The 24,839-nt window shown below is 41.2% G+C and overlaps 2 protein-coding genes across 4 annotated transcripts in view; both read left to right on the forward strand.

The window, feature by feature from the left end:
• The window catches only part of KIAA0232 (KIAA0232 ortholog), a 65,283-nt gene extending 56,120 nt beyond the window's left edge, over positions 1-9,163 (forward strand). Inside the window, exons 7-9 of the mRNA XM_021394796.1 lie at positions 3,414-3,495; positions 5,470-5,567; positions 6,519-9,163. Of these exons, the coding sequence (XP_021250471.1) occupies positions 3,414-3,495; positions 5,470-5,567; positions 6,519-6,698 (360 nt within the window). The 3' untranslated portion in view covers positions 6,699-9,163. The remainder of the gene's footprint in view (positions 1-3,413; positions 3,496-5,469; positions 5,568-6,518) is intronic.
• TBC1D14 (TBC1 domain family member 14) overlaps positions 14,642-24,839 on the forward strand; it is a 67,879-nt gene continuing 57,681 nt past the window's right edge. Inside the window, exons 1-2 of one of the 3 annotated variants that reach the window (XM_021394797.1) lie at positions 14,642-14,998; positions 20,080-20,818. In XM_021394797.1, the coding sequence (XP_021250472.1) occupies positions 14,956-14,998; positions 20,080-20,818 (782 nt within the window). In that variant the 5' untranslated portion in view covers positions 14,642-14,955. The remainder of the gene's footprint in view (positions 14,999-20,079; positions 20,819-24,839) is intronic. The other 2 variants (XM_021394798.1, XM_021394799.1) reach the window with 2 other exon arrangements.

Here is a 24,839-nt window from a genome sequence, read left to right on the forward strand (position 1 = left end):
GTGGATGTGCAGCTTACCAGGCTGCCTATTGGTTTCAGCTGAAAAACACGGAGTTAGATATGTTCCTTTTTTAAGTCAATATGGAACAACTTATGCAAGGAAAACAAGAATAAAATGCTCCTCCTGAGCATCCATTCTGGTAGGCCAGCTCCGCAGTAAGAAGTGTCAGAAATGCCAGGCTCTTGGCCTTTTCACTAACTCAATAGAACGTGGTATGTTGCTGCATGCATCAGCTGATGAATTAATTACTCTCCATGGCAGTCTTGCAAATAAAGCAGCCATACAATGAAGCTGTGTAGAACAGTATCTTCCTTAGCTGCCTTATTTCAAGTACATATGTGAGTGGGAGAGGTGAGGAAAACCTCATCTGCTATAGGAAATGGCATTGATGAGGCGGGAAACAATCCTTCACCATTTTCTCTTTAACTCATATCCTTAGCAAAACAGTAGATCGCAATTGCATCATGATAGTAGCTCTGTCAAGTGGTCATTATCTACTTGAATTCCCAAAATCTTCCATGTTTGCTACTTTGACTGAACTGCAGAGTTGTTTCACTGTAATTTGATCTTTGAAACAGCACTAGAGTTTTTAGTAGAGGGAAAAAAAAGAATACTTTTATTTCTACAGAAAGTGTTAGTACTGACGTTCCAGAAACCAGAGGTGTCATTTGAAAGTTTAGATGAAAGACTTAAGTGGATAGCCCTGCTGTTGCATGAACTTCTCAGGAAATTTTATTTGAGACAGACATAGAATGATATTGGAAGGAGCAAGTGCCAGCTAGTTGACAGTGAAAGGCATATAAACGCTAGTTAAAATTTTGAAGCTATTTTATTCTTTCAAACTCTTATACAAACAATAGCAAACATTAACAGGATTTTATTCTGCTGTTGTATGGAGAAGCGAGTGAGGGACAGAAACAAATACAGACAATGACAGAAAATAGTAGAATTGTTAGGTTTTGTGTGTAACTGCAATCTGACCCTAATTGCTGCAAGTTAGTGGAAAATTGTGACTGAATTGGCCAGGAGCTGGGGACAGGTGAACCTTGCGTACCTGCAACATTGTAGTCATTTTATGGATTGTAAGTCCTCAAGTGATTTTACATATCTTTAACCAGAGGCTCTAAGGAAAACCTCAGTTTTCGTATGTCTAGCTGTAAAATGCAAGAAAGGGAACCATCAGTCTTCTCCCAGACCTGCAGCAAGGCTGGGAGTGAAGCAGTCATTGCACGTGGTTTTGCCTTGTTAGCTTTGAGCTCTGCTTAAGAGAGGAGTAAAATAATGTGAACAATTTTAGAGAGGAAATCTGCCACTTGCAATTTCTAATACTAGTACAATTTGAGAATAACGACTGTTGCGGCAAGTGGCTGGAAAATTTAAAACAAAACACTGGAGGTGTGTGTACAAGAAAAGGGAGGTATAAACGGAAAATGCAATTTTAAAAGAAAGAATGCTAAATTGTTTTTTCGTGCTTACTGACAAACTGCAGTTGTATTAAACGCCTAAGCAATTATAGGAAGAAATGGTTTTCTTCAATGAATGTAGAAATAGATAGCAGCTCCTGCCCCCATCCCCTCCTGAAGACAAACCCTGGATGGATTTAGTATTGGTAGCAGATCTTTCTACAAATGTCCCTTAGTTCTAGACATCAGACCCTAAAGCTGGTTTAGAAGTAAGTCATTCCATGAGAATCATCGCAGGCCAGGAGTGCCAGGTTGGATCTTAAACTGATGCCCTGCTGGGCTGCTTCTCTCTCCCTGTTCCCTCTGACACTTGTGATAGCGGGTAGGGCTGGTGGGATGAGGAGCGGAGGTGGCCAGCAGCAGCCAGTGAGCCGTCATCCTGACGCAGACGTGTCGGCTCTGGTGGTGGCGCAGCCCAGGAAGCAAGGCAGCCGTAGCTCATTACACCCAGCCAGGCTCAAGCTGCCTTTGTTCGTAACCCGCTGTGCTTCACCCAGAACATCACATGCAGATAGGAGCGCAGGTGTGACATCAGCAGCGTGAGCAGCTCTGAAGTTAATCAGGCGTAGTGCTGGTGGAGTTAAGATACCTCTGGCTGTAGTCAGCAGCAGAGTGATGAATTTATTTTTGTGATTCAGTTTGTTTCTCTCTGTATTTCTTGTTAAGTTCTGCTTCAGGAACCCTTGGGCTTTTTGGCTTTTTTTGACTATGCCTTAATTTCCTCAGAAATACTTTTTCTAGAGTTGGGGTTTGAGCTTCTGGAGGTTTATTCTGAAAGGGGAATGCTGTGATAGAAAAAAGCATGGATAATTTCAGTATTTGTTGCAGGAAAATTTCATGGGGAAGCAAGTTTCATCTGGACGATGCTGCTATTACGACACTTTTGAGTTGCTCATTTGGTTTGAGAAGGACTTCCATTTTTTGAGAAATAAGAATTTGTAAGTTCAGGCTCTATAGCTTCATAATTCTGTAGTAGCTTAAAGAGGAACAACATGGGAAATACTGGTGGTAGGTAGAAGGCTGAGCTAGATGATCTTGGAGGTCTTTTCCAACCTCGGTGATTCTATGATTCCATTCTATGATTCTGTGTAAAAGAGGCTCCGTAATTTTCTATGCTTAAACGTTCTCAGGGTTACAGAGGAGGGAGCTGGACAGACACGCAGCACTGAAACTCATTTGTTAGTGCTTCATAGCAGCTGGTAGCAATGTTGTTTGTATGAATAATTCCACCTAATATCTATACGGAATGCTATGAACTGGCATCCTTATGAAGGTGAGTGGAGTTACCATAGGTGCAGTCTAGAGAAGTACCCGTGCACTAAGCCTTCAGTATTAATTTCACAAAGGAAAGGCTCTGGTAAACTTAAATTAACATTGGAATATGTTGTGAGGGAGAGTATTTAGGCATTTTTAGCAAATACTTTATTTTTAGCATAAGCAAACTTATTAATAACTGCTGTAAGTAGTTTTTCCTTATGTCGCCATTAATTCTTACTGCTTCTGTGGTAATGGTACTGTTTTTTCACCCTTCCAGAATACAGACCCTCAATTTTGCTGGTTTTGTACTTTTCTTCTGTTTAGTTTAACGCTGAACTATTAATCATGTTGACTAAGATTGTTCTATTTTTCATCTCTTGGGTACCTGTGTGTTCTCACTAAGATTATAATGTGTGAAGCTGGAATTCCTGGTTTTGTTCTGGGTTTGTACAGTTCTAAATCTGTGAAGTACGAGCCCCTGCGTGGGTCTGTACTGGCTGTGGTAGTTCAGGTAATGGCTGTAGTTTGACAGTCCTTTCCCATTAGTGTTAGAAATTGAACAGTGTGACCTATGCGACCTAGCAGATTGACTGTCACACCACTTTCCTCCTTTTCATGTAAGTATGTTATGTATGGCATAATGAGGTGTGATTATTGTCTAAACTGTTTCCTATATTGAATACTGATCTGCAGAGAATGAGTGGCAGCCAGGAAAAGCAGTGCTGGTGGGAAAAGGCGCTCTATTCTCCCCTTTTTCCTGCGTCACAGTGTGAAGGTAAGAAAATGCATGCTTGAACTAACTCGCTGTTGCACCTGCACTAGAATTAAGTGGTCTTCGTTATGGATTTGAATTGTTGCAGATGACTTAGAACTACCACTTATATTTTAACAGAAACAAACAAAAAAAATACATTTTTATAATAGATTTTCTTGTCTGAGAAAGAGCTGAGATTCTTAAGTTGGATCTGCAGTAAACCTCTGGCGTGCTTCTGACTAGTTCTTAAGTGAAAGAGCTTTCAGAATAGTCTTACTGCTTTTGCAGAGTTGCTTAATTCCAGAATTTGGCTTTACAGAGAACGTGTTAACTTCTGACTCTGAAAATACTTTGTTACATTTTTGAATGTTTCAACCTGTACAATACATTTTAGGCAGCTAATTTCACCGGAATGTAAAAACGTGATAACTGCCTTTTATAGGTTCATATAAACAACATGCCAGTTATTCAGAGAATGTGAGGAATTTCTCTCCAGCTGGGAAGCAGAGGGATCTGCCTCTTGGCCACCCTTCACAGTGACAGTCTGGGAATTTTTTGGTCCCACGCTGAGCATTAAGTCAACCCTTGGTGGGCAGGCAGCTCACTAGCAAAAGCAGGTGTGCTTCCAGCTCTCTATTGCCTCCCAAGTATTTGTAACATCTGACAGCTGGCCGAAGGCCAGGGTTTCTGTGGACAGAATCCAGAGCTTTTTTTGTTCTGGATTTTGCTGCGTGCCAGTTTATCTTTTCTGGGGAGAAGGATAAATAAGAACATTCTGTATACTAAATTGATGGATATCTGATGCTTTCAGAGGCTCGGTGCAAGAAACTTTTGATCAGAGACCTTGTTCCTTAATAATCTGAAATTACAATAGCCAGTAATTAAGGCGCACTCTAAAAATAATTCAGTAATAAAGTGCAGCCAACTAAACCATGTTTAAGTTACTTTCAGAAACATCTTTGCTTAATGAGCTCCCAGCTGTAGAGATGTTTGCGCTGTGAAAGGGTTCATGCCTACAGGGTTTGCCTCCTGGGCCTCATATTGGAAAAATACTTGGTATTTAGAAAGTGAAGTTATTTAGTGTCCTCTTGTCAAGGTTTTTCCATGGTCGTAATTGCAGAGATACAATCTGTGTAATAGCAAATGCGGTGACTCAGAACTGTGAATATGTATTTCATATAGAGTAATCCTTTAATTCCTGTGAGTGAATTGTGTCATCTTATTGCTGACATCTGCTGGTGAACGTGCAAACTGTCTTGGTGTTTGACTACCTTATTTCATCAGAGGAAAACAGTTTTTAAAAAAAAAAAGTCCAGAAACTGCTTAATACAGCGGCAGAATTTCTGAGAAGTTGGATAATTCAAGGATTTTGTCTTTTAGACTAAGCTTAAGAAAACCAGAGCTTTTTACTCAAATCTGATGTTATTAATTCATAAATCTGGAGTTTTCTGTACGGATAGTTTTATATAAGAACTCTGATGCATGTAATCCATATATCTTTATATATATTGTTAGCAAATAGGGAAGATTATGCTGGAAAAAAGAAACTACAGCCATTCTCTTTCACAGTTTTTGAGCTTGTCAGTATCAGACTGCAGTATATTTCGTGTGGGTGTAGAAATATGAATGACCTGAAACACCATGCAGTATCAGAATTGAGAAATGTATGAAACTATTTATAATAAAGTAACTTTTGATCTTTGTACTGTATTGTTTTAGATGTTTTCATTAACTAAGCAGCATTGTTATTAACATTCATTTGGTTATCCAGGTAAGATTTGATGATGCCTCAGTAAGGTATTATGCTTAGCTATTGATGGATGTCAAACTAGAATCCTCTGCCAGCACAGAGTTTAAGTGACTAAAGAGTGTGAATTTTAAAACTACGGCTCAAGATGCTTTTATTTTGGCTCAATGTAAACAATGGCGTTCCTCAATTTTTCTTCTTTTTTTTTTCCCTTTTTTCCTTCTGGAACGCTCCCCACCCACTCTAAGAGTGTTATACAAATGCCAAGGGAGAGAATGGTGTAGGAGAATTTGCAGATGTAAAGGAAATACCCAATGATGATGAACACCTTTTAGATTTTAATATGGTAAGTTTGCCATTGGACTGGGGGACGAGTTCCTTATTTTTACAAGGGTGTGCCACTGTGTCTTTCTGTTCTTCAGAGTTTTCAGTCTGACCTCAAATGAAGTTCCTACAAAAATCTTTGAAAGCTTTCCTTCCCTTTCTATATTTTTTTAATCTCTTCTGTGTCTCAAGCATTCTTCTGAAAACTCCACAGAGCGCAGAGCATTGTACTTCAGGTAGCTGAGGAAATCTGGTTTCCTTTGGGAATACTTGGCTTTCATCTGTTGTGTGCATTAAACATACAAGCCTTTTTTCCTCAGCTTCTAATCCCACTAACCATGGGGTGGGCTAACGTGCACTGTGAAGCCAGAAAGGACTAATAATTAAAGGAGTAAATAGGACGTATGCTCAATTCTGTCCTCATTACAAATAAAAAACTGATGGACTTCATGGTGATTTTTGCTGTAGGGAAAATCTTCGTGTTTACATGTGCTGATTGATATACTTTTGGAAGCACTTACATTTAACACTCTGACGTGCTTGCTGTAACTTTACTGATTCAGCTGAAAACATATGGATTTTTCTTGAAATTCATCAGCTTTGTGCTGTTTTTGTGATAATTAACACTTCCTATCAGCATTCAGAGACAGCTTTTACAGCAGTTTTCTCTTAAATGACAAACACAGTGATAATGACACATCCTGAGTTTACTTTGGATTCTCTTGCTGTTTTATGCAAGTCCTAAAGGGCCCTAAAATTAATTAAAGCCCTAAAATCAATTAGAAGACCACTTTTTTTCCTGCTGTTCTGTAGTTCTCGGTACATCATGGGCTAAGACAGGAAAGAGGAGAATTTATCCTTAATTGTGACATTTCTCTTGAACGCGTACAATTATTACATAATTTACCAGCCCAGAAAAAAAGCAAACATGTTTTTATTGTTCCCCATCAACACTGTCAGTTTAAATCCTTAGGTTTCTTCTGTTTATGAAGCAAGATGTGCAGATGATATAAATGCCGAGGCAAAACCAAATGGCTTCAGGAAGAAGATCTACTCCAGTGATAGCTCCAGCTCTGAAGACACAGCTTCAGAAGGTGGAAGTGAATGGGCTGATCCGTGTGAGGAGGAGCTTTTTTCTCGAACTCAACTGTAAAAACTGCAGAGTAGGACGGATGATTTAAAAGTAACGTGAGGTGGAAAACTATCCTTCTTGAGGGTCTGTAGCTCTAAAACAACAACTTGAGTTTCCTCTTCAGTTAATGGATTCAGATGTGTATTTATCTTTCTCTTCTTGCTTATTTTATAGATGAGGACGCAGCTGTCCTGTTGAAGATTTTTTTCACCCCCAAACTGTTAAATTCTTGGCTATTTGAACTAGACTAGATTGTGTTGTTAAATCAAGAATGGATGTGCATGTGCTTGTCTTAGTAGTACCACTGCTTTTTTGCATCTTAATTGCAGTTATTTTCATTCGTAACTGTAGCCCTACCACTACTACTATCTTCTTAGCATCGCAGTGTCTACAAGTACTTCTGCTATTCAGAGACTTTAGCTTTTGGCACATTAGGCTTTGTTCTTTAAGAACTGGGAGATAAATACTTAACACTGTAATCTATCAGTGCCTTTCTGAATGCAGGAGAAAAGCATGAATGACTTGTCCAGTCTTCATTCAGTAAATCTCATAACTTTGAAGTAGGAACAACAGGGTTGTGCTTTAGAGACTTACAGAAACTGTGTTTTCTATCCTATGATTCCCTTTCTCCCCCCTCCCGCAAACCAACACTGAGGTTACCATGGTTCGTATTTTTGCTAACTGGAGTAGCCAAGGATTTTTTGTAGGTATGGAGGCAATGTGGTTTTTCTTTTTTCTTTTTTTTTTTTTTGTCCTTTTTAGCAACTTGCCGATGTAGGGCAGAAGTTTAAAAAGAAGTAACACCAAAAATAATAAACCACTGGGGTGATGTGTGGATTGTTTTGAATTTTGTAACAAGTAATGAGAATGCTGTCTTGTTGCGTATGATGGCATTCTTGTAACCTGCAAAAGCATCCGAGACTGAATTTGAGCCTGAATGACTGAAACTATCTAAAATGCTCAGTGTGTTCAGTGTGTTAAATGCAAAGGGTCAGTGCTTCACTTGAGAGAAATCCTGTGGCTGCTGCAGTTAGCTGCTGTTGTGGCTGTAATTTAGTAAATCTCGTAGTTCATTTTGTGTTTCTGAGAGAATGTGTGGGGCAAGTTACGTGTGTGGTGGGTGGGGGTAGGGAAAGTGATGATTTACAACATACATGTGTGATTGCAGTAGTGACTGTTGCTTTATGTGACTTGCTTTTAAATTTTATTTTGTTAACTTAGAAAGTCAATACATTGTCAAGTTGCATCTGTACAAAACTATCAACTCCTTGTGCTTTCAACACATTATGCAAAATGTATAAGCCAGGAGGAGCAATATTTGCAAAACTAAACATTCTTAGTTTTCACCAACTCGTAGTTTAAAAAAACAACAACAAACTAACTAATTATACAATAGCAGCATGTCTATAACATCAGAAAGTGCAGAAAGTCCAATACTGACTTGAAAAGCTTAACCATTAATTTTGACAGGCAATAAACCTCATGAGAACTACAGCTGTTTGAAACGTGAGCTGAACTGGCTTTGAAATATGTTCTGTGCTAGAAAGAAAGGTTTTCTGAATAACAGGGTTCTGTTGCCTTTATTCAATTGATAGCATATGAATTGAAACGTGTGGTTAGAAAACCATGCCGTACTTCGAGCTACGTTTTAGTTGAGTTCCTTACCTAAAATTGGCTCGGTTTGTCCTTACCCTGGGACTTTCTTTTGGTCCTCCTATTGAACTATGTTTTAGGGTTTGTATTCATACAACAAATCTTTTGACACTTTACAGTTTCTTTTCTTAATTTATTTGCAGACTTTGGAGAGATTTTTATATATTTTACTTTCTTCTGGAGCTTCCTTGAGAGCTTGTTTAGCACCTGCACTGAGAAACTAGTTAACTGTAACGTGAAAGTAAAAAAGAACTTTACACGTAAATTCTTAAAATCACTACAGTGAAGAACGGAATCGAACTTCATTCAAGAACAAGAAATGACCAAATGGACATATTTCAAACACAAACTTCAGCTCAGTTAATTTTGGCTAGAGCTGCTTCTTTGGTAAGAAAGGGCTCAAAAATCACAAAGGTGTTGCTTATAGTTACATCGCGGTATGTAATAATTCCAGCACCTTTGGGGAAAAGGAAACCGTATTTTGAGCTTGGGCAATAACAAATTGTCTTTACTTGTTTTCATAGTTTACTGGCTAAAGCTCTAAAGCTTTCAGTGAGAAGTGAAGTGTGGTTTTTAGTTTTTCTGTATGGATAGAAACACAAACAAAACAACAACAAGCATTAAAGGTTGGCATACGCTGAACCGCACTGTGGTATGAAGCGCATTGCATATCCATAGCACTGAAGTATCAGTTTTCCATTCCTGGGCTGAAATTTGTTTCTACTTTTTGCTTCAAGTGGTTGTATTGTTCTGATTTCACGTACACCAGAGTAACTGATTTTGTTTTCTTGTGGAGTTACTTAACACCAAATAAAAAAATAAAAGGACAATTGGATGGTGTCTATGTGTGCTCATTTTCTTTGGCTAATGGTATGTAACTGAGGTAACACATAGCAGTTAGAAATTAAACATTACGAGGACATAGTATGATGTTTCTATTTTGGGAGTCCTCGTTGCAGTATTTCTTCCTGTTTTGTACTGAAAAAAAGCATTAAAATTAACAATATACTACCTGTGTTCTTCAAAACAGAAGCAAACACAAGACAACATGTTCAGTCCTCACTTCAATTACTCATGTAGAAAATGTCATGGTGTCATTAAAAAAAAAATTAATGTGTAATGACAACTTCATGTTTAGAGAACACATCATAAGACCTCTGTTTTTATATAGTATGAGATGTGAAATGTTTTCAACTTGTGCCCAGACATCAAGTGGTGTGTACCTAACTTCTGCTCTTAGAAAAGCTGTTTCTGACAAGAAAATGCATATAGGTATCTATGTGTACATCTTGCTGTGCTGGGAAATACGAAGCACAAAATGAACTCCATAGGTCTGGGAATCCTATTTTCTATACAGCAATAGCTTATATGCTGAAGAACTTTTAAATCTATTTACAGTTTAAAGGGGCAGGGGGGGAGAATAACTATATTGCCTAAAGAATGCAAAATCTTGTGCAGTTTTTCCTTTATTCAATGTCAATAGCTTATGTTAGAGAAAAGTACAGCTTGAAGTGGTTGAAGCCCATCTTCCAAGGAGTGATTTGCCATGTAATTCAATTGCGCTACGGTAGGCTACCCTGATCCCTTCCAAGAACAGGACAGAAAATGTTACTGAATGTTTCCTTTATTGGTATTGCATGTTTCTTTTTTCTCCTACTGCTTATCAGTAGGATTTTCCTCTTTTTTCTTACATATTTTTACATTACATAACGTCTAATTTTTGTGCTGATGTTTGGCTTTTAATTCAGTTCACTTCGAGATGGATTTGCGTCCATGTTCTGTTGATTCTGGAACCCTCGTTTGTTTGACAGCAGTCCTGTTCAAGAAGACACAAGTCTCTTTCATGCTTTTTAAATACTTTCCTCCATTTTTTCCTATGATATTATTCAAAACAAATAATAATCCTTTGAAGCACTACAGATCCATAGAGAGATACTAATTTGATCTTTTATCTGCCCAAATTGAATATTACTTGTTTACATTCATCATCACTAGTTCTGGACAACTAATTTTGAATTCAGTACTTCCTTGCTTTTTTCCTAGCAACTTCCATTAGAAAGTTACAGTGTGCTGGGTTCGTTCCCTTTTGTATTGCAGAACTAATCTGTTTGCTTTAGAAACGCAATTTAAATTGTGCTGAGATATTAGGAATAGAAGCAATATTTTTTTATGTGTAGTCTTACTCCTTGACACCTTTTTATTTCGTAAACAGCTTATAGACAATGATAAAAAATAGCCCAGTCACATGCCTTTATTTTCAATAGTATCAATTCAAATGTGCTGGAAAATCTCGAAGAATCTTCTCCTACCTTTCCTTTCATGCAGAAAGCTTTCAACCGTAGAAGTCTATTTTTACCTAGTGGTTAACAGTAATGGTAGCTACAGACCTGGTTTCACTTCACTCATCTTTTTTACATTTACTAGCATTAAGATCCTATAGAAGGAAACATCCTTTTGGGACAATGAAATGGCAATTTCTCTAGCTGCTCCTGATTCACCATAAACTTATTAAAATTGTTTGGTGAATGCAATAGGAAACACCATGCAGGTGGTTGGGCTGGAAATGGACTGCTATCAATCACAGATTTGTGAAGACAGACAAATACATTGTTCTGTGAGAACAAAATGAATTTATGATTACTTTGAAGTAGAAGGGATAATTATTCTCTTATTTTGTCAAAACCATCACTTTGTCAGGTAACATCGTAATATTTTTTTATCAAATCATCGTGTTCATTCTGACAATACAGCAGTACAAAGCTCACTTTATTCACTGTTCCCTTTTCCAGTGTCAAAAAGCAGGCATTATCCATATATACGGGTAATTTTGTAAAGCAAGGAGGAAATGATTGATGTCTTATCTCTGTTCTGACGCTTAACTTCAAGACTGAACTTCTCTGTCTCTTAGCACAATGGACTCTAACAGAGATTATCTGTCATTTGTTTATATTCAGCACACATGCAGTTTTGCTTACGTGGGCGAACACAACCTTAAATGACAGTGATGGGAAATCCAGGCAGGAGCCAATCAGCTAGTATACGGTGATGTCTGACTGTGGGATCTTCGCAGCATGCAAACCATTCATTAAATAGAGGGAAAAAATATTACGTTAAAATTTTACTGGTTTATGACAGAGAACTGCTAAACTCAGGATGGATAGGGAACTGTGCGGCTGACTGAAGCGAAGCTCAGTTTGGCTGTCTGAAACCAGCTGCATCATACTCGGCAAGCGATAACTGAAAATTCAGTCTAGATGTTTCCATCTAGTTCTTAAATAAATAAATGTCTCAACTGCAAAATTGTTGAAGCTTCAAAACAGAGAATGCTTTCCCCATATCTGTAGGCGTAAGAAACATGAGAGGAGTTTGTATTTCTGTTCCTTAGAATTCTACCTTGTTTGAAAGGACTGTTACTTTGCACACTTCTTTCGTAGGCTTGTATATTTGGGAGAAATTAGTGAGACAGAACAGCACAGAAATCCCTTCGTGCTTTCTTGAAAAACAGTCATAAAACTGGTGTATCTAATTCTGGTGGCATGAATATGAGTTTGCATGACAGGGCTTTTGAAACAAATATTTTCTAGTAATTAAATTATCTAGCCCTGATCTATTATTAGACTGCTTAGGTGTTTTTTGCCTCATAGGTGAACATGAGTTACCAATTCGAGGTTGCTCTATGCAGCGCTTCATTCCTACACAGCAGCTGCAGGCAAGATATCCTTGCACAAAACGTCAGGATTTTTACAAACTTAACTATTTATTGTACAAGTTTACTTGACTCTAATCAATAGGAGAACACTAATGCTAACCAGCTTGAGTAGTTAGTGTAAATGTTTCTCAAAAGCTTTTTTATGTCCATCATGTTTTGCCAGGCTGCCAGATTATGGCGAAGGCTGAACGTGTTTATTAGAGTTTATTTTTCATTTAATGTTTCGCTGTTCCAAGGAGCATTTAGCAGGTTCTAAATAAGAAAGGATACATACTGTGTAATAATAAAAAAAAAAAAAGCAAACTTTTTTCTTCCTGTAAATACCCTGAGGGCATTACACTACATGCTAAGTTTTCTTTTTCAAACTAGTTAAACAGTAAAGCATGTTTAAAAATAAAAACCTCAAACAAGTATGTCACGTTAACAAAAAGTATAGCCCTGAATTTGGCATTTTATTAGGCTTTTGAGGATTTACTTAGGGCTCAGCTATTCAAACAGGAACATTTCTCAGCATGCCCTTCTGGATGAAGTCATTTAAATGTTGCACACCTGAAAAATAAAGGATCTAAAGGACCCCTTTGCACATAGTTATGCATTCATTCTTCCTGAACCTGGTAGTACCTGTTCAGTTTCCTTTTAGTAATTAGGGCATTCCACGCTTCCACCGGACTAATGGTATGAAGCTGTATTTAGCTGCATAATTTTGGCCCTTCGTCAATACAGAGGAATAATAATACACAATACTTGAAGGCAGAAATTGTGTTAACTCTGATAGAGGCAGCTTTAGCATTAGTTCTGTTAAATGTTGCTGGAAAAGTCAACGACTGAAAATGAACAACTACTCATTTTGACAAATTATATGGTGATTCAGAAGTAGAAAAGAGTATATATGTTTTATACTAACTAGAATGTGATATTCTGTAAACATTTTAAGGCTGACCTTGGTATTTTTATGCTGCCTACCACAGCGGGATCCTGGTTGTTATTACGTATTTCTGCAGTGCAAAGAACAACGCAAATTTTGTTGTGAGTAGGTATCAAAAAGCACACTAGTTGAAGAGGAAGGGTCATCTGTGGGTTGGAAGTGGAAACATCCACTACATCACTTTAGAATGGAATCTTAAAAGGCATTATGATGGTTAGGCACAATGCTGTTCTTAAGTATTTACTCAGAAAGCCTTTAAGTGCTGACTTAAATCCCTTGGTTGATTTGAAACTTTTAGCTGTAATCTAAGCTCAGCTACTGCTGAAAGGGAACTGTGGCAGATTTTTCTAATTGTTTCTTCATTCTAAATAAAATTACAAAGATAGAAGTGTAATTAGTTCCTTTGGAGATGATTCTGCACACGTAGAATCCATGACTGTGTATTTCCATTTGTTTATTTACCCTGAGAACCTAACAACTTTGGCCTAAGATAAGTGACACCATGGTTACAGTAGACCCTTTCAGTTGCTCCAACAGAGAACTGATTTCCATTCTCAAAAACAGAAGGACAGTGTTAATACTGAAAAAGGAATTAGTGACAGCATATGTTTCAAAATTCTCTCTTTTGCACATAAACAAGTGTTTCAAATCTGTATTTTTTTTATTTACCATTTTAACAGTGATATGGAAAGTGTCTTACAGAAGTAGGAGTGATTTGCAAAGACACGGAGAACTCTGTGATGTTTTAACTGCTTTGCATTCTTTTTGAAACCTCACAAATCCAGGAGAACAAATGATGAAATTTCTCTCTCTCTGAATCAGACATATCTGCAGAGGTATAATTTTTGGTTGATGATGAGAAGTGCCTACTTCCCATCTTGATAATGAACTAATTGTCATCTCAATAGCATTGAATTGCTGTCAGTGGAGCAATGGTAGCAAATACTTCAGTGCGTGTTTACCTCAGACTGACAATTTATCCAGGCGCAGCTTGCCCGCACCAAGGCTGGAGTCATCAGGGTTTTGCTCTTCTCGATATTGAACTCACTGCATTAATACAGGTTCCGATATCCCTCCTTTGCTGCACTCACACTTCCCGCTTCAGGCAGACCGCTGGGAGCCAGAGAGGTTGGTGTTTAGACTCACTTGAAGCGGCTGACAACTGTATTTTCTTACCGTAACATATTCTATAGACACCATCACTGAGTTTGGGTGCTACCCAGAACTTTTCTGTGCTGTTTTGCAGGGGGGGGAAAAAAATGAGTTTCGGAGAAAGGAAACAAGAGCTCTGCCCCTGTACGGTACTGCGTGTTTCCAAGTCCTTTGGCTTCAGAGTGTGTGGGGGCAGAGGGGTAGAGCAAGGTGTGCTGATGGTGTAAACATCACAGAGAACACTTCCAGATGGGGTACAAGCAGGTACGGCTAAGATACAGCCTCACTTGATGCCCCAGACCGACAAACTTCCGTAAAACATCACATTTTCCTCTTCAACCCAGCCCAGCCCGACACTGCCCGGCGCTCAGCCTGCCGCCCCGCGAGACGCGCTGAGGCGATTCAAAATGGCGGCCGGCGCGCAGCCCTATGGCCCAACGGCCGCCTCCCCCGCGAGCCACCCCTCCCCCCAGCGCGCAGGCGTTCCCTCCCCGGCGGGCGGCGCTCGGCCCCGCGGGGCGGGCAGGAGGTGCGGCGGTGGGGCGGGAGCAGCGGGTGGGGCTGAGTCGCGGCGAGTCCCGGGAGGAGCGCGGCACCTGTCCCATCGCTGTGCCCGCAGCTAGGTGTGCGCCGGGCGGGGCCGAGCCGTGCCGTGCTCGCCGCGGGGGCGGGCGCTATGGGAGGCCCTGAGCTGCGAAGGGAAGGAGCCCGGCAGGTGGGGGCCGCGCCGCCTCACCTCCGCTGAACCCTCCGCGCCTCCTCGGGGACCGGAGAGCGACATGGACCCCCCGCCGCAGCCGTCTGCCGCCTGCTAGTCCCCGCGGCGGGGAGGGCTCGGCATGGCCCGGCGTGATCGGAGCGACGGAGCGCAGCGCTACCCCGGTGAGGCGTCAAAGTTTGTGCGCGGCTCTTCCTCCTCCCCGGACGGCGGGGCCGGAGCTGGCGGGGAGCGGCTGCAGGGGGGCACCCGGAGAAGTTGTAGGGGCGGGGGCGTCTGGGGGTTAAAGGGCACGGAGAGAGCGCCGTCCTCGTGGGGGAAGGCGGCGGCTGGCGGCTCTGTTTTTCCTCTTTGATCGGGGTCGGCGGCTCGGAAGCCTTCGCGGTGCCGAGTCTGGCGTTCGGGTGTGGGGAGGAAGCAACTTTGAGTTCTCAGGGCTCTGTAACCGAAGTCTCTGAGGTGCTGAAGGCTGAATAAAGCAGCGCTGGGCGGCTTATAACGTCAGTTGAAGTTGCTACGGCGCTGCTGCTGGCGTAGTGTTGAGCTCACCTTTTTAAGTAATGTTGGGGAGGATTTTAAAAAACAAAACCAACTCTGTAAACAGCCTGTGGAACAGAAGCTTTCGTAAAACACTGCGGCTCCTTGATGCTGCTCGCCTGATGTGGCCAGAAAGCGAAAGAGCCGTGAATGCTTCGCTTGTGATCGCCCTGCCGGTGCTGCCTGGGAGCCGGGCTCGCGGGGCTGCCCGTGGGCGGAGGGGCGGGCAGGGCCGGGCGCTGCGCGGCTGCGTGTGCAGTCATCGCTGTACCCCCTGGCTTTGTTGAAAGCTGTGTAGCCTCAGGAACGCTCCGCTATTGGCAGCGTGGAGCCTGTCCGCTTGGGAACGGTTTGATAAATAGAGCTGGTTTTCATGATCCTGAGGACACCTGTGCTCGGTAGCAGTAACGATATTGTCAGCTGCGTGAAGAGTTCAGACTTCTCGCTTTTTTTTTTTTTTAAGTTTTCCTTTAAGAAGAAAAAAGCATTTGCAAGTTTCTGTTATCGAGGAAGATTCTAACTCTAAAAATAATCGTGAGTGTAGAAGAAACAAAGTGATAAAAATGTCCGTGTTAACCCTTTGATAACTGAGCAACATAGACAGAATCATGGCACATCCCGAGTTGGAAGGGACCTGCAGGGATCCAGCCCTTGGCTCTGTGCAAGGCCACCCAAAATCCAAACCCTATGCATGAGATACAGAGCTTGTTTCTTAGAGTGCTGTCAAGCCTTCTAAGCAAGTTCCTTGCCTAAGTTGCGCTGCCAGTCAGTGCAAATTTAGAAGAATGTGGCTTGAGTTGACTTCTTTCTGATCTTTGTTTTGTTCTAAGAGTTTGATTTTAACTTTTTTTTCTTTTAAATTCCCAATAAAGTGGCTGAAAAAAGCCATTTTATTCTGCGTTTTTTTCGAAATCGCATTCAAGTATGACTTCTTCCCTCAGCATGGTTGGATGATATGCGGAGTCAGAATGTACTTTAAAGCTCAGGTGCTGTCAGAACGTGCCTTCTGACATGCCATGACCAGAACTTCAGAATGCGTGGCCCTATGGACAGCCGTGCTGGGCCGGACTCAAACCCCACCCATCAGACAGAAGAATTTACTTCGGGAAGGCCCATAGGCAGGGCCAATGGTTGTTGGTATTTCTCTGAAGCTCTGGTACTTGCAGTTTCCTCAGTTCCTTTGTGATTTTTTTGTCTCCTTGAACTTGCATGTAGATTTCTAGCACCCAACAGTGTGCTATGCAAGAAGTTCTGCAGCTCATGTACCCACTGCATGAATAGCTGTGTCCTCGTACTACTTTTGAGCCTGGCTACAACTCTTGTCTTTATTTGGTGCCCCATTGCTCTTTTGCTGGCTAAGTTAATGTGTAAGAGATCCCTGCCTTCCCCCTGCTTGCTCCATGTGACCTCTGTTGTTTTCTTCTGAATCCCTTCCCCCGGTTATCTGTCTTCTGAGATATTAATGTTTATGAGATCACCATTCCTGTAAGGCATGAGATTTTAAAGACTTTTAAAGACTTAAAAATATCAATTTTATGTAAACGTATTACCACCTAAATAAATCATGGGGATTATGGATGTTGTGCAGACAAAAGTGCTTTTTCTTTTTCAGAAGTTTATTAAGCTAATAATACTTTATTGCCATGTTTATTATGGTAATAATATTATATTAATAAGTAATTTGTGGATAGAAGTTTGTATTGCAGAAATGGTGGTTTGGATGTTTGACATCAGTTGTCAGTTTCTGCAAAGCAGCTGAAATAAAGAATGTAAATGTCCATATATCCTTAACGGGCATCCTCCATCGGCTTAGTGCAGAATGAATTGAGGAGTCCTCGTGTGTGTGTTTGACAGCTGATCGCATCTCAAGTTCTCACTCAGAGCCCTTGATGGTATACTTCAGAGCTCCCCACTGTTTCGCTGAACTGTGTGAAACCTTTGTAGCTTGTTATTGCGCAATTTGCTCCAGCGAGCTGCGGCTGTTACGTACTTCTGCATTTGCTGTTTGTCCCTTTTAAAGGATCTCTTCCTGTAAAATTTCCTCCTTAAAATCTTATCTACCCAAACCAATATATACGCAGCATGGAAATTTATTTTCCCTTCACTCTGAACTCTCCTTTACAGAATTGTTCTGCCTCTTGAGCCGCTGTGTTTACTGGCTCTTCCCAAAGCTGCAGAAATGCCATTTGTGAGCTCAGTTGGGAAGAGCTATGCAGATAAGGCAGGAGCTATCTCTGCTTAGGAAAGTCACTGAGCAGAAGTAAGGCGGGCGGGGGAATTGATTGTGGAAACATTATCAATGTTCCTGGTTGATTGCATTTCTGAAACTTATTTTCTGGACCAATTAATGAATTGCAATAAAGCAAACACCTGCACATTTGCTTTTAATGATCCAAAGAATGGAACATCTCCCCTACAAGGACAGTCTGAGAGCTGGGGCTGCTCAGCTCGGAGAAGAGATGGCTCTGGGGAGACCTGAGAGCGGCCTTTCAGTATCTGAAGGGGGGTTGTAAGAGAGGAGGGGACAGACTCTTTAGCGGGGTCTGTGGTGATAGGACAGGGAGAAATCATTTCAGACTAAAGGAGGGGAGATGTCAGGGTGTCAAGGTACTGCCGTTTGTTTTTCAGGGAGGTAGTGGATGTCCTTTCCTTGGATACATTCAAGGTCAGGCTGGATGGGGGCTCTGAGCACCTGATGGAGCTGTAGTTGTCCCTGTTCATTGCAGGGGAGTTGAACTAGATGGCCTTTGAGGCTGTCTTTCAACTCAAACAATTCTATCTCACAGAATCCATAACTCTATTCCATAGCTTGTGTATATGGCTTTGAGAAATGTTGGGGCTGGATGAGCTCTTGATATCAAGAGCTACATAATGTGTATGAAGGGGTGGGTGAGAATGGGGAAAACAGTCAAACTTAATTTAGAAAAATAAGTGTGTCCAAGCAAGAAGCCCTAAGAGAGGGGATTCAACTATATGCAATTGTAATTATACCTAATACCTCAATTCCTGTCATATTTGTGCACTTTGACTGACAGTTGACTTCAAGAGGTAGAATAGTTTGTCTGTATTCAGGAAGTGTTAGGGTTTTTATTTTTGTTTGCTGCCCTTTGCAATTTTAATTCTCTGAATGGAGAGGTTCATAATTATGCAATTTATATGCTAGCTATCTGGGGGCATCACTTCTTAAAACTGGAGAGGATGTAAACTTTTCAAACCAAGGTAATGAGGGGGGGAAAAAAAAGTTGCTATAGCAACTCCATAAGAAAAGTGTACATCTTCACAAGCTTTTTAATCCAAAGAGTAAATTTGAAATTTCACCTTTCCGAATGATTAGGCAATTGTGCGCTGATGGATTTGAATGGGTAATACAAAAGAAAGTTCTGGAAATGTCTAAAGGATGGAATAACTGGAGAAGTTCTTACTTTTTCTTGCATGTGGAATTAGATTGGAGTGATGGATCAAATAGCAAACAGCATTTTTGTAGTTGAGTTAAGGAGTTGGTATAACCTGTGAATTATATTTAGATTCATGAACTGTTCTAAAAGATTATGGAAAAAAATTTTACAGTTTGGAGAAATTGAATACGTTTGAAATGTTTTCTGTCACTTACTGCCTGCCTGTATCACAATTCCAAAGTATGTGGATCGGCTCAGGTCTAACAGCAGCCACGCATCAAACCCTGGTGTTCGACAGGGTGGGAGCGCTGCCAGCCACCGATTTGCTTGGAGGAACCACTTCTCCTGAAGAGCTGATTGTTGGATAGGGGAGAGCCTCCTGGTAGACAGCTGGCACCTTTTGTTAAGTGCTGCGCTGCAGGGAAAGCAGGAGACCAGGCTTCAGGAGCTGGAGAGAAATCTATTTAGAGAGAAGCATTTGCAAGATGGGAGGAGTATTCTTCACTGCTTCACACTTAGCACAGAAAGTGTTTGAGAGTGAAGAAACTGAAGCAATATGTGCATGTTTCTTCTGCCAGCTGCTGTAATTACATTGCAAATGAAGCACTGGCTGGTTCACTGCCCTGCTGGCAGGCCCCGGGTGATGTGTGTTGCAAATAGGAAGGCTGGTGGTCTCTGTGCACAGTAAACACGTTATGTGCAAGTGTTAGTTTTACTGTACGTGCACTGATGAGGTGCATCATGTGTATCATCAACGTTTTGGTGATGTGAATATCTTCCTAGCTATTCTGGTTCTGTATCTCTTGCTTAATGCAGTGCTCGTATATCACGGATTGGATGTGAGTGACAAATTTAGTGTAAGTTGTATGGCTGCCGGAAGAAAGCCAAGAAATTCTATTTAAATCAATGCTATAACTTTGTAAGTTGTAAAGTATGTGGAAACGATCTTTATAGCTCCTTAACATCAGTAAATATGCATTTATGACTATATAGAAATCAGTCTCAAATCTTTGCATTAATATTGATGTGTAGCATTAAATTGCTGCAGTTTTTGTAGCTCTTAACTCTCAGGAGGTGGGCATGAGGCAACCACTGGTACACTGCTTAGGAAAAACTTTTCATGCTTGACGTTTCTGGAAGCCTAAATTAAGTTGCCATTGTCCTGCTTGTTCAAGCAGGGGGAAGGGGCATTAATTATCTGCAAGGGAAGATGAATAACTTTTAATTACAAAACCTAATTTATGACAGCTCTGAGTGTAATTAAATATATATATTCCTCCCTGCAAACTCATTATCTTTTCTTTCTTTTTAAGCAGTTACCACATGGCCCAAGACAGCTGATGGAAATTTATCCAACTCCTTGAATGGTTTGAGCTTGATGGGTGTTCTAAACACAAGAGCCAGTGGCAGTATCCAGGGTCTTCAGAACTTGAATTCGAAGTCCCCGAGATCTCTCTCATTGCCTGAGTACGGGCCTGCTCAACACTCTGGCACTTTAGAAGATTGTCATAGCCTTAAATCAGTGGATTCTGGTATTCCAACCCTAGAAGTAGGAAATCCAGAGCCTGTTCACTGCAATGTGCTAACTGTGAAGAGGAAGCAGTCAGAACCTGAAATTGTGCCTGACAGAACTTTTCAGAGTGCGTGCACGCTGCCGTCTTATGTGGCTCCACGTTCTCTGACTTCTGAACACGATCATGCCGTGCGAAAATCCTCTACTTTTCCAAGAACTGGGTATGACACTGTCAAGCTTTACAGTCCAACTTCAAAGACTCTGAATCGAAGTGATGATATCTCTGTCTGTAGTGTTTCTAGTCTTAGCACAGAACTGTCAACGACTTTATCAGTCAGCAACGAGGACATCTTGGACTTTGTGGTCACAAGCAATTCAAGTGCAATTGTGACTCTGGAGACTGATGAAGCACACTTCTCAGATGTCACCCTGAGTTCCACTAAGGAGACCAGTGATCAAAGCCAGCAGGACTGTTGTCAAGAGACAGATGCGGACAGTAAACGAAAACTATTGGGACCTTTTACCAGCTTCCTTGCCAGGTAACATTTCTGTAAAATAATTTTTTAATGGGGATAGTAAATGAGACCATGGGAGAATTTTCTTGTACACTGCTTAGGATTTTACTTCAAAAGTGATAATAGCTTGCTGTTTTAAGTTTGTATTACGAACATAATCAGTCTCTCCTGAATAAGTATGCCAGTGTTGCTTACTAAGGCTTTGAATCCTTTATTATCTTTAGGAGGTATGAAAGCATCTCCCTAAAAGGTTCCTTCTGCATTACAGAAAAAGGAATTGTGAACAAAGCTTCCTCTGAGCAAGGCTTTTCTTCCAGGCTTCTCCAGTGATACTTCATGTGTTTTGGCCAAGATCCTTAATCTCATGGCTCATAAATAGAGAAATATTGGTAGGATATGTACCTGTATAGAATTGTTTTGACAGCTGCGTGGTCTAGTAGTCATGGAGCATTTTATTGATCCGTATGAGCGTATGGAGTTTAAAATACAAATGCTTGCCAGACACTTGCCTGACTGCTGTCATTTTCCCCAGTCTCAATGATTGTGTTAATGCCTTGTTTCCTTCAGTTTGCTGTGGAGTGGGAGCAGCTGACGTGGAAATTTGGCATTCAGTTGTTGAAATAAAATCATTTGCCACGCAGTGCAGTTCCCTCTTCTACACCTCTTCTAACCATGGCTTTCATATGAATGATGTTTTAAATGCAGGTACTCATTTGGTAAATGAAAGTGGTGAATAAGGAAAAGAATTATTCAACTTTCTTTTTTGTTTAAGGCCTCGCTAATGCCTCTCACTTTTAGAACATAATATCTGAGGTGTGTTGTACTTTGAAGGAATGGTTCTAGAAGTAAGCTTCAGACTTCACGCAGTGTTTGCTGAGTCTAGCCTGTTTTGAGCACTGTTACTTCAGTTAATCTTTTTCTTCACATAAACTTTTTTTCATGGGATGAATAGGCAATAAAGTGCTTAAAGACTTGGCAAACGTCATTCTTTGGAAGGTTGTGTTAATTGCAGAGCTCAAGTGAAGCAGTTCTTTTAGATTTACTCAACTTGCTGAAGCTGTCGTGGGTTTTTATTCTTACGTTAAAGTGACGGTAGAGTACCAAGCGTTGAACTCTCCTTATCAGTTCTATTTGAGGTGCTAAAGCTTTTGTGGATCTCTGTCTATTTGTTGCCATGGAGCCAGACTCAGTTCTGAAGCAAGAGGGTTTTTAGCACTTCAGAGCCTGAACTTGTGTTGCCCTTCTGGCAGCACAGCTGTTGGCTCAAACAAATGGCTGCCTCAGCCCGGAGGGAGCACAGGGAACGGCCCCATTCAAGCCCCGCTGGAAGGAGGATGTTTTACCACATCTCAGCTTCTCCCATCCAACAAAAGAAAACCATCTGCCCAGTTCTGTTCTGGTGTAGTCTCTCATGATTTTGCCGGTGTTACTGAAGCGGTGGTGGTGCTAGACTGAGCCTTTTAACCCTAATGTTTTCAGGTACGTGGAATTTCAGAGCACAGAGGGCAGCTTTATAGCCTTTCAAATGGGGAGCAGGTCAGCTTGGCCACCAGGTGATGTCACCAGGAGAATATGAGGATCTAGTTAAAACTAGATTATCAGCTCAGAAGTTCCTGCTGCTCTGTTTGTAACCTGACCTTTAATATGCTTCCTCCTAACACCTGCTTTCTGCTCTGTTTTGAAAACAAAAAGAGTTGCTGTCCGGCTGTGCTTGCACTCCACATACCTGTATTCTGTGCATCCACTTTCTTATGCCTTGCAGACTGGCAGTGTTTCACTTCTGTCAAACTGGTATGGAGCTTCTGAGCATCCATCTGTTCCACAGAGAATACTAAATGCAACTTACTGTTAACCTTGTTGAGGATTAGAACATGCAGTTGCTGGTACGTGCTACTGTCCCTGCATCCTCTAATGATCCCATGCACTTGCTGTTTCCCTGGAGTTCCTGTGGCCTTGATTATGCTCCTCGCATTCCTGGGCTAAACAAACACTTCGGTAAATGAACTCAGCCCTGCAGTGTTTTGTCTGAAAGTAGCTGGCCACCAGCAGGCTTCCCACAGCTGACCCTGAGCTGTGTGCCAGGCTTCGTGCAGTGCTGGAAGAGGAGGAGGCATTTGGAGTAATACCTTTAGAGCTCAGTTCCCTGAGAAAGGGGCTGCTTAGCGCTTGGTAAAAAGTGCTGCGGTCACAGGTATAAAGTCCCATGTTCTTAGCACTTTGTGCTGAAAGGAGTTTACCTTGTGATTCATGCAGGTCAAATGTGTAAAGCTTCCCTTTCAAAAGAATGGCAGGAGAGAGCCAGACTGCTTGGTCAGTGTACACATATACATAATGTGAAAGAACTGGCACGGGAGGTTCGGGTACAGCCCTTCTACTGTCAGCAGCTGGATGGTAAGGCGTGATGGAGGAGTTCCAGCCTTCCTCTGCTGGCTTAGGTCAGTGAGGGTCTTCTGGGTGATGGGGTGCAGGTCTGAACTGCAGTGAGCTGAGATGAAGCTTAGTTTTTGCTCAAGTTGTTGACATTTGGTGAAAGCGGGGATCTCACTTCTTGAAGCAGCAGCAGCGCTTGTATTGAACCGTGTCTGTCATCGGAAAATGTGTTAGTTTCTGAGCTTGTCAAGACTAAATTTGTGCTGGGTATTTCAGTTAAGATTTATTGCTGCCTACAGACATTACAATGGCAAAGATTAGATGCCTCCAGTGCTTGGTCATATGCATTGAAAGAGCTTAGATATCAGTGAAAGTTAAATCTATGTAGAAAATGCTTAGAGAAGCATCTGCTTTGGAATGCAAAACGATTTCTTACCATTCTGAAGATTTATTCTCCCCAGTGAAGAGATTATGTATATGCACGTGCAATGCGTATGAGATGGTGTTCCCTATTAGTTGTGGCAATATTTATGCTGTTAGGAAGTGTCAGTGTTCGCTGGAGGCTGCAGTTCAAAGTTAAATCATAGTGGAGATGGAAGACAGGAGAACCCGGCTGGCTGGTTGCCTGTCCGACCTTCAAGGTACTTGGGAATGGAGTGCCCCTGCTCTACCTTCATAAGCACTACGGTGAAGAAATTTCCTAGTCTTCTCCTGAGACCCAGTTGCTGTCTGTTCTGCAGTACCAGATTTTGAAAGGTCCAGTGGTTTCCTCAGGTTGTTACATGCCTCCTTGGGTGTGGCAGGAAGATCCAAAGTGAGAAAAAGAGGTAGCTTTCTGCTTTGTTACACAGCTTTCTTCTTGAAAGAGCTTAAGGCATCACATGGACCAGCTGTGTGTACTAATAGTTGTCATTTCACTCCAGGTTAGTGCACGAGAAGAGATTAGTGCTTTGGAAAGCAGCTGTAATGCTGACTACTGCAGAAGAAACCTGGCATCAGATTGCTTTCAGGAGTTGTATGTATATGGATCAATTCTATAAGGCCGGAGATCCTTTACATAAAGCATAAGTTTGAATTCCTTTCCTAAATTTGAATGTATGTAGGAATTTGGTTTGAGGAGTAATGTTAAGAAATAATTGGCTGGGAGACTACAGGTTTGGTGCCTTGGCTGTGCCTTTGCCCTGCTGACCCGCAGTAGTGTTGGTTCATGAATTCCACCTTTGTACTTTGCTTCTGTACTGTACTGCTGAAACAGGCTTTTAAAAGGCTCATTTTTAAACCAGCTTTGGTCAGAGCCACTGTGATTTTACTGTACAAGTTATGCTTTTCATTTTTTGCTTTAGAGAGTGAGGATGAGGCTCTTCATGGTTACATGCAGAGGTTTTTCTAGGGCTGCATTTGGTTAAATAATGAGCCATGAGATTCCTATCCTTTTCAAGGCAATGTAGGAATCCTCATTCTTTACTTAATCTTCTACTGTGAATATTCTCTTTTGTTCCTGGAATCTGGATCATGTTTTTTTCAGGCTGCTCACAGAAGTTTTTGGTTCAAATTTTCTGAGTAGCAAGATCTCAGGAAGCTTTTGCAGAGAACAGAGACTACGCATAACAGAAAGGGCTTAAAGAAGAATATTTAGGTTTCAGTGTTTCCAAAGAACCTCTGTTTCTGAGAGGGA

This window comes from Numida meleagris, chromosome 4 (genome assembly GCF_002078875.1).
Source record: "Numida meleagris isolate 19003 breed g44 Domestic line chromosome 4, NumMel1.0, whole genome shotgun sequence".
NCBI lineage: Eukaryota > Metazoa > Chordata > Aves > Galliformes > Numididae > Numida > Numida meleagris.